Source organism: Papio anubis, chromosome 7, assembly GCF_008728515.1.
Source record: "Papio anubis isolate 15944 chromosome 7, Panubis1.0, whole genome shotgun sequence".
In the NCBI taxonomy this organism is placed as follows: Eukaryota; Metazoa; Chordata; class Mammalia; order Primates; family Cercopithecidae; genus Papio; species Papio anubis.
Window position 1 is genome coordinate 114,109,246 of NC_044982.1, and position 8,606 is coordinate 114,117,851.

Sequence of the window (8,606 nt, forward strand, 5' to 3'; positions counted from 1 at the left end):
TGGAAGTGGGACCTCCCAGGCAGAGAACTTGGCTGTGGTCTCCCATTGCCATGTGGACTGGGCCCTCTGGGACCACACTGGGCCCTTGTTTCCAAGAGCTGGAGGAGCTGAGACAGGGGCCATGTGAAGTGAAGACAGGGCCTGGGCTGGGCAGGGCAGGGGATGGTGTAGGGAGCTTGGCTTGTTGGAACCAATGAATCGGGTTGGGGGTTCTCCACTGAGCACCGAGGACTCAGCGTAGATTCATCCCAGGCCTGGAACCCCGGCTGCCCTGTCCTCGTACAACCTCAGCGTGGCCCTGAGAGGGGACTAGGCATCACTCCTTGGCAGGGTGGACTCAGCAATGGAGGTGATGAAACAAGTGCGTTGGGGAGCAAGGCTCTGCGGGCCTAGCCCTGTGCAGGGAACCTGTACGGTGACCCTGGGAAGGATGTGGAGATGGAGGGCAATGTGAGGCCTGCTCAGGGGCTCCTGGGCTAGGCAGTACTAGCCGTATGGGGAGTGCTGCGGGAATCAGGGTAAGAGGGAAGTGAAGGATTTAGGGGTTCAGGGCAAGTGTTCTGGACTTCAGTCACTTGCACAGCTTGGAGGGGAAGGTGAGCCCTCTTGCCCCCTCCCCTGGTGCTGTTTCATCAGCACTGCACCTGATACCGCCATGGGGGCCTCTTTGGGGCGAAGCACAGTCCCTAGAAAGGCCCCTGTGAGGCTGGAGCTCTGAATCCAAGGGAGAGTAAAGTTCTTGGGGAGGCCCCAGATCCAGACATGCTGCAGCCCCACCCTCCTACATCCCAGACTTCTTTACAGATGGGTTTACAGCTGGCTGAGATGCGGACTGAGCTCGAGAAGGTCTGCAGTGTGCTGGAAGCTTGAGACTCCGAGCTGAGAGCTCAGCAGTGGGTCCTGGAGGCTGTCCAGGACCAGGTGCTCAGCAGCTGTCCCCCTGCAGTGTGCTTCTGACTGGCTCCCACAGGCTCCCCCATGCCTGATCCCTGGTGCCCGCCACATGGTGCCTACCATGGCCTTGACCTTCCCTTCCTCACACTCTTGTCACTCAAGTTCCTCCCAAGCCCTCGCTGCCCATGGGAAGGGCTCAGCCTGGAATGTACTCACTGTTTCCCCCCACCCACCTCCAAGCTGGTGGAGAGTCTCCCTGAGAAACTGAGGCTGCAGCAGCAGCAGCTGAACAGGAGCTGGTAGAGAAGCAATGACCGCAGGGTGATGGGTGCCTGCGTCTGAGGGGCTCTGGGGGGAGAAACCCCACCCTCCCTCCCAGATACTCCTCAGCCCCCACAGTTCTCCCTCTTCTCTGAGAACCTGGGGCAGGGGGGCAGAGGCATTTAGGGACATGTTGTGGAGGCTGCCATCTCATCCCCACAGGGGTTAGGACGGGTGGGACTGAGCAGCAGCCTGAGGCCTGATCTATCTCCTGGTCTGCCTTCTCTCTGAAGAGGGGAAGCCAGGGGAAGCAGCAGCAGGAGGGGTATGGCAGGGTAGGCTGTGGGGCACAGGGAATCAGGCCATATGGGCCCCTGGACCTGGAGCAATGGATGGAAGGAGAGTGGCCATAGAACCGAGAAGTCTTACACTTCACTCTCCACCACTCCCGAGCTTGGCGAGCATGAGCAAGTCTTGCCTTCGCTAAGCCTTAGTATCCTTCTCTGTAACATGGGAACACAGACAGTACCTATGACGTGGGATTGATGTGAGGATGACATGGGACACAGTGCACCGAGGACCGTGCCTATGTTCTCCGTCCTCCTTGGTTTCTCCTGTATCTGGGGTCCAGTTAGGCTGAGTCAGTACCAAAGTCATAAAATCACATATATGTGCCCAGGGGTGGCTGCATATGGGCTTTAGTCACAAAGTGTTTTTTTTTTTTTTTTTTTTTTTGTGATGTGGTTTTTTGCTTTTTTTCCCCAGGCTGGAGTGTAGTGGCGTGATCTTGGCTCACTGCAACCTCCGTCTTCTGGGTTCAAGTGATTCTCCTGCCTCAGCCTCCTGAGTAGCTGGGATTACAGGCATGCACACCACGCCCGGCTAGTTTTGTATTTTTAATAGCGATGGGGTTTCTCCTTGTTGGTCAGGCTGGTCTCGAACTCCCGACCTCAGGTGATCCGCCCACCTCGGCCTCCCAAAGTGCCGGGATTACAGGCATGAGCCATCGTGCCCAGCACAAAGCCTATTTTATGCAATGTTCAATCTGCAAGGCTTTGTTTGCACTTCTTGGGATATTCAGGAAATAGTTTGATGTAATGCAGAGCTGCCAGTGACAGACAATACAGCACATTCCCAGGCTGGCGACAGCTACTGGCTTATGCTTAAATACCATTTCATTCTGACCAAGGTCATCGTCTTTGAGCTCCTGCAATGAGGAGCTCAGTAGGGTGGGGGATGCTGTCCTCTGCCTCAGCTGCTCTTTGGAGGCTTTCATAAAAGAGGGTCAGAGCCACCGATGGCGTCTGGGAGACCCTAAGAGTTCTGACTCTCAAGCTGAGAATTATGTCCTCAGGGAGTGGGACCTGCTGCAGGTCTGAGCACCAAGGGCTGCAGCACCAGGAGGACAGGAGCCTCCAGCCATCTCCACTTCACAGCCCCTGAAAGGTAGCATATGGGGAGCCTCTAGATGGGGTGGGGAGTGACCTCTGCCCAGTTCCTTTCTGTCCCATGGCCTTCCCGTCTGCAGATTGTAGAGGGGAAATAGAAGGCTAGAAAGGCCCTTCCAGCTCAGGCTGTTACTGGTTTTAAATGGATTCCTGAGCTGGCCTTCCTGTCCCTGGACAGAGCGGAAGCTACCCCCTGCCCTGCTTCTCTGACCCCCATGGTATCAGCCTCTGTCTTATCTGCCCCCAGATCCCAGCCACAGCCCTGGAGCCCAAGGAAGGGCATCTGAGAAAAGTTGGAAGCCAGGGGCAGTGCCCAGGCAGTGTAGACTGTGCCGAGTCAGCCAGGGGCAGATTCACAGCCTCACTCTGCAGCACAAGAGCTTGAGGTCAGGCCCTGCATCTCTGCCCAGTGAGCTGAAGGGTCCTGGCATAGACAGGCTGAATTGAGAGGCCTCAGTGAGTTGGGCACGGTGGCTCACACCTGCAATCCCAGCACTTTGGAAGGCTGAGGCAGGTGGATGACTTGAGGCCAGGAGTTCAAGACCAGCCTGGTTAACATGGGGAAACCCTGTTTCCACTAAAAAATACAAAATTAGCTGGGTGTGGTGGCACGTGCCTGTAATCCCAACTACTCAGGGGACTGAGGCAGGAGAATCGCTTGAACCCAGGAGGCAGAGGTTGCAGTGAGCCAAGATCACACCACTGCACTCCAGCCTGGGCGAGAGTGAGACTCTCTCAAAAAAAAAAAAAAAAAGGCCGGGCGCGGTGGCTCAAGCCTGTAATCCCAGCACTTTGGGAGGCCGAGGCCGAGACGAGCAGATCACGAGGTCAGGAGATGGAGACCATCCTGGTGAACACGGTGAAACCCCGTCTCTACTAAAAATACAAAAAATTAGCCGGATGTGGTGGCGGGCGCCTGTAGTCCCAGCTACTCGGGTGGCTGAGGCAGGAGAATGGCGTGAACCCAGGAGGCGGAGCTTGCAGTGAGCCAAGATCGCACCACTGCACTCCAGCCTGGAGGACAGAGCCAGACTCTGTCTCAAAATAAAAAAAAAAGAGGCCTTAGCCAATCGCGGCTGGGCAAAGACTTGGGAAGAGGGGAGGCCCCTTTGGCTGTGCCTTAAGCCCCCAAGGCCAGGATTTCTATGAGACCTGAGACCTGGAGCCTGTCATAGGCAACTGCAGTCAGAGAGGCCTCCCTGGCAGAAACCACTCCTTGTCCCCTCCCTGCCACAGGCCTGAAATGTCCATGTTATATGACTCTTGGTGGATGAGACCACCTGACACTTTCCCAGGGTACCCTGTGGCTAAGAGTAGAGTTGGGCAGGCAGTGCCCAGCACCACAGGGGGTGCTGCGGGCCTGTAGGCTTGGTTGGCCCAATTACTGCCCTAATGCCATAGGACAGTGCCTACCAGGGACTCCTTGTCTTGCCAGGGAAGGCCTTAGGCACTGTGCTTTAGACATTTCAAAGAGTTCTCATTCACTTGTGTCTCTGATCACACTAGAGTCCCCATTTCACAGACTGCCTGCCCAGTGAATTTGTCATAGGTCACACAGCAAACCAGCAACTAAGCCCGCTGGTCCCCTAATCTGCCCCAGAAAGGTAGTTTCTCAACTGTTCTGAGCTTGACAGCATGACCATCCTCAGGAGCCACAGGCAAAGTGGGCTGAGGCTTGGCATTCCCCTCGAGGTCATCTGGCCATTCTGAATGCCCCTCCCCAGCCTGCTTCCTCCGGCTGAGCCATGTGTCCCCGGAACCCTTCTCAACTCTGTTGCCCACCCCTCCCTCCATCTGCGCCTTCAGTGAAGCAGTTTCTCAAAGGAGGGGTCCTTGGTACCGTGGAGGGACAGGACACCTCTGGGAATTCGTACCCAGCTGCGTTCATGCTGAGTTCTTCATGACCACTCCTTCCAGCCTCAGCTTGTGGATCCAGAGCTGGGTACTGAGCCGTACTGGACCAGTGGGCCCCCTCCTGGGATCGCTGGACTTGGAGCAGAAGAGTTCCTCCAGGACTGGACTGGACACACAAAACTTGGGAACTGTCAACTGCCCTGTTATTCACCTCGTGAAAAAAGCTGGATTTAAATGAGAGCGAATGGAGCTGACAATTCCCAGAAACTCGAATTGGGATGGTGAGATTTTAGTTCAGCCCAGGGCGGTCTCATGCGTGGGTGGTAAAGTTGAGCTTTGAGGTGGTCTTCAGAAGGAGAGGAATACCCTCCGCGGGCAGAGCTTCCCGGGTTCCGGGCCCTTTGGGACATCAACACAGGTCCAGCTGCCCTAAGGCTCCTCCGCACACCCTGGTTCCAATAATAAATCCCTTTCCTCTCTGCCGCCATTGGCCTGACTGGCTTCGGTTACTTGGCACAAAGAAACCTTGCCAAGCAAACGTCCCAGGTGCTGCTCCAAAGGAGACCCCTGTCCTCCTAGAAGCCCCTCCCTGAGGCCGGGTATACACTCGCCGCCCGCAACCCTCACCCTAGCTCCAGCTTCTGCTCCTTTTCCTGCCCACCCCGCCCAGTGAGGAGATCGGCACCCCTTGTATGTGTCTGTGTCTGCCGGGGTTCGTGCCTCACTGTCTCCAAGCCCGGCTTCTATCCCTAGTCCCTTCCTGTTCCCGCAACTCCTGCTTGCTTCCTTCTCCCCTTCCCTCCAGCGGTGGTTCCAAACCTTCTCTTCCATAAGACCCTCGATTCCGTTTCCCAGGGACCCAGGGGTACCCCCTCGCTGGGGGAGAGGCGCAGCCTGTAGTGGGTTTCCCTCCGCGCAGCGCGGGCAGTCGAAGGTCATTCCCGGTCACCTTGCCCGCTCGCTCCCATTGGCTCTGGGGATGGCACGTGACTCAATCCTGGCCAATGGCGTGGTGGGGCCTGTGGCTTGTAGCCGGGCAAGCTTTTCTTTCTTTTTTTTTTTTTTGAGACGGAGTCTCGCTCTGTCGCCCAGGCTGGAGTACAGTGGCGGGATCTCAGCTCACTGCAAGCTCCGCCTCCCGGGTTCACGCCATTCTCCTGCCTCAGCCTCCCGAGTAGCTGGGACTACAGGCGCCCGCCACCTCGCCCGGCTAGTTTTTTGTATTTTTTAGTAGAGACGGGTTTTCACCGTGTTAGCCAGGGTGGTCTCGATTTGCTGACCTCGTGATCCGCCCGTCTCGGCCTCCCGAAGTGCTGGGATTACAGGCTTGAGCCACCGCCCCCGGCCCGGGCAAGCTTTTCTAGGAGCTTCTGGAGGCTGTCCGGGGATCCTCGGCTGAGCGCAGCGTAGCATAGCAGAGATCCTGGGGACAACCAAGGTTGTCCCCAAGAGGGAGAGGCACCTCTCCTCTTGGAGGGAGGCAGAGGGAGACAACCTCTGCCTCCCTCGCCCCTTCCCCTCCCTGAAGGGGAGGACTTGGGGGAGAGGTTAAAAGCACCCGCTTTGGAGTCCCGCCCCAGCCTTGCCATTCACTAGATATATGACTTCCAGCACATTTCTATTCCTGTTTCTTCATCTGAAAAATGAACAAAACAACTAGCTTGGCAGAGCGCGGTGACTCACGCCTGTAATCCCAGAATTTTGGGAAGCCGGAACGAGATGATCGATTGAGTCCGGGAGTTTGAGACCAGCCTGGGCAACATAGTGAGACCTCGTCTCTATAATTTTATATCAAATAATTAAAAAAAAAAACCTGCCTTTTAGAGCTGTGGGTAGAGTATGAAGTGAGATAACTTGTATAGAGGGCTTAGCACTTGTGTTCAGGGCACAGGCTCTGGGCCCTGCAGCCACTGAACTACAGCCCCAGCTCCTCCGCTCCCTAGCTGTGGGACCTCACCACACCAGGTTCAATTGGTAGCTTCACAGCCAACCTACTATGCAGTCATCAGTGCTGTGTGAACCTTCCTGCCCATCTCTTGGGGCACAAAAGTAGGAGTAAAATTACAGGGCCCTAGGGCCAAGTGCATGATCAGCTTTACTAGGTAATGCCAAAGTGGTTTCCAAATTGGTTAGCCCAAGAGTGTGAGAGGTCCTGCTGCTGCTCATCCTTGCCAGGACCTGGTACAGTATGACTTTTGTGTCTATCCAGTAGTGTGAGGTGGTTTCTTGCCCATTTCCCTGATCACGAATGAGGTCAAGCCATTTGTATTTTCTTAGACAAAACATCTATTTGTGACTCTACTCCCTCTCCCTAACTCTTACTTTTTGCTTTTGTCTTAAGAATAAGCATTAAAAAGAAATCATTATGGGCTGGGTGCACACCAGTATGCCTGGCTAATTTATTTTTTTTATTTTTTTTATTTTTTTGAGACGGAGTCTCGCTTTGTCGCCCAGGCTGGAGTGCAGTGGCACCATCTTGGCTCACTGCAAGCTCCGCCTCCCGGGTTCACGCCATTCTCCTGCCTCAGCCTCCGAGTAGCTGGGACTACAGGCGCCCGCCACCACGCCCGGCTGATTTTTTGTATTTTTAGTAGAGACGGGGTTTCACCGTGTTAGCCAGGATGGTCTTGATCTCCTGACCTCGTGATCCACCCGCCTCGGCCTCCCAAAGTGCTGGGATTACAGGCGTGAGCCACCGCGCCCGGCAACCTGGCTAATTTTTAAATTTTGTTGTGTAGAGAGGAGGGTCTCGCTATGTTGTCAGGACTGGTTTCAGACTCATCAAGTGATCCTCCCGCGTTGACCTCCCAAAGTGCTGGGATTACAGGCATGAGCCACCGCACCCAGCCACTCATTTAATCCAGCTTTTAATTTAATTGAAGGGTCTAGCTTGAGAAATTCTTTTTTTTTTTTTTTTTTTTTTTTTGAGACTGAGTCTGGCTCTGTCGCCCAGGCTGGAGTGCGGTGGCCGGATCTCAGCTCACTGCAAGCTCCGCCTCCCGGGTTCACGCCATTCTCCTGCCTCAGCCTCCCGAGTAGCTGGGACCACAGGCGCCTGCCACTTCGCCCGGCTAGTTTTTTGTATTTTTTTAGTAGAGACGGGGTTTCACCATGTTAGCCAGGATGGTCTCGATCTCCTGACCTCGTGATCCGCCCGTCTCGGCCTCCCAAAGTGCTGGGATTACAGGCTTGAGCCACCGCGCCCGGCCGAGAAATTCTTAAGGTCAAGATATTCTCCAATATTTTCTTCTTAATTTGAAAAGGATCGGAGATTCATCATTTCTACTGGATGCCACTTCTGCCAGAAGTCTCCCAGGATCCCCGCCTCACCAGCCACCGCGTGCTGTTTCCATCTCAAATGCCTCTGGGCCTGGTTCTGCTCTTCATCACTCAGCTCCCTCCTAGACGCGTCCTTTTAATTTCCATGTGGCCAGAAGTTGTGAAGTGTGATACCAATGAGTGGTTACCAGTGAAGTACTATAGTACCATTTTTTTTTCACAAGATTAAAAAAAATCAGCAATGGACGCTCAAGACTGTCCCAATGTCACCCTCTTTTTCTAGCATTTCAAAATGCCAGAGGCTGGGTGTGGTGGTTCACGCCTGTAATCCCAACACTTTGGGATGCTGAAGCAGAAGGATCATTTCAGCCCAGGAGTTCAAGACCAGCTTGGGCAGCGTGGCAAGACCTCATCTCTTCAAAAAGTTTTTAAGAAAAAATTAGCCAGGCGTGGTGGCATGCACCTGTAGTCCCAGCTATCTGGGAGGCTGAAATGGGTGCCGCCTGAGCCCAGTTTGAGGCTGCAGTGAGCTATAATTGTGCCACTGCACTCCAGCCTGCATGACACAGCAAGACAATGTCTCAAAAACAAAACAAAACCACATATATATGTATGTATACACACACACACAAAATAAAAAACGCCAGATAGGAAACCCTGCTAGCCTGACTTCACGTGGTTACCTAAACAGGTGTCGTCAGTACGTTGTCAAGGATGGCGGAGGCAATTACCAGTCCACACAAGGCCTGCCTCTCTGCACATCTTCAGAGTATGCCCAGAGGAGTGTGCATCATGGTAGAGAAAGGCTCTGGGGATAGGCCTGAGCTCCACTGGCAGTGCCGCAGGGTTCCACGCCCAGCAGGTCGCCTG

General features: G+C 54.6%; 1 protein-coding gene across 12 annotated transcripts in view; it reads left to right on the forward strand.

The window, feature by feature from the left end:
* Window positions 1-7,989, forward strand: part of LOC108586766 — a 20,489-nt gene extending 12,500 nt beyond the window's left edge. For 7 of the 12 annotated variants that reach the window (XR_004185100.1, XR_004185099.1, XR_004185098.1 and 4 more), the window contains one exon: window positions 4,521-4,629. Coding sequence is in view for 5 of the 12 variants with exons in the window: in XM_031668473.1 (XP_031524333.1) it covers window positions 4,521-4,695 (175 nt within the window). In the remaining 7 variants the exon portion in view is untranslated. Of the gene's footprint in view, window positions 1-804; window positions 1,882-4,520; window positions 4,945-7,720 lie in introns of those variants that run through there. The other 5 variants (XM_031668476.1, XM_031668472.1, XM_031668473.1 and 2 more) reach the window with 4 other exon arrangements.
* The last annotated feature ends 617 nt before the right edge of the window (window positions 7,990-8,606 follow it).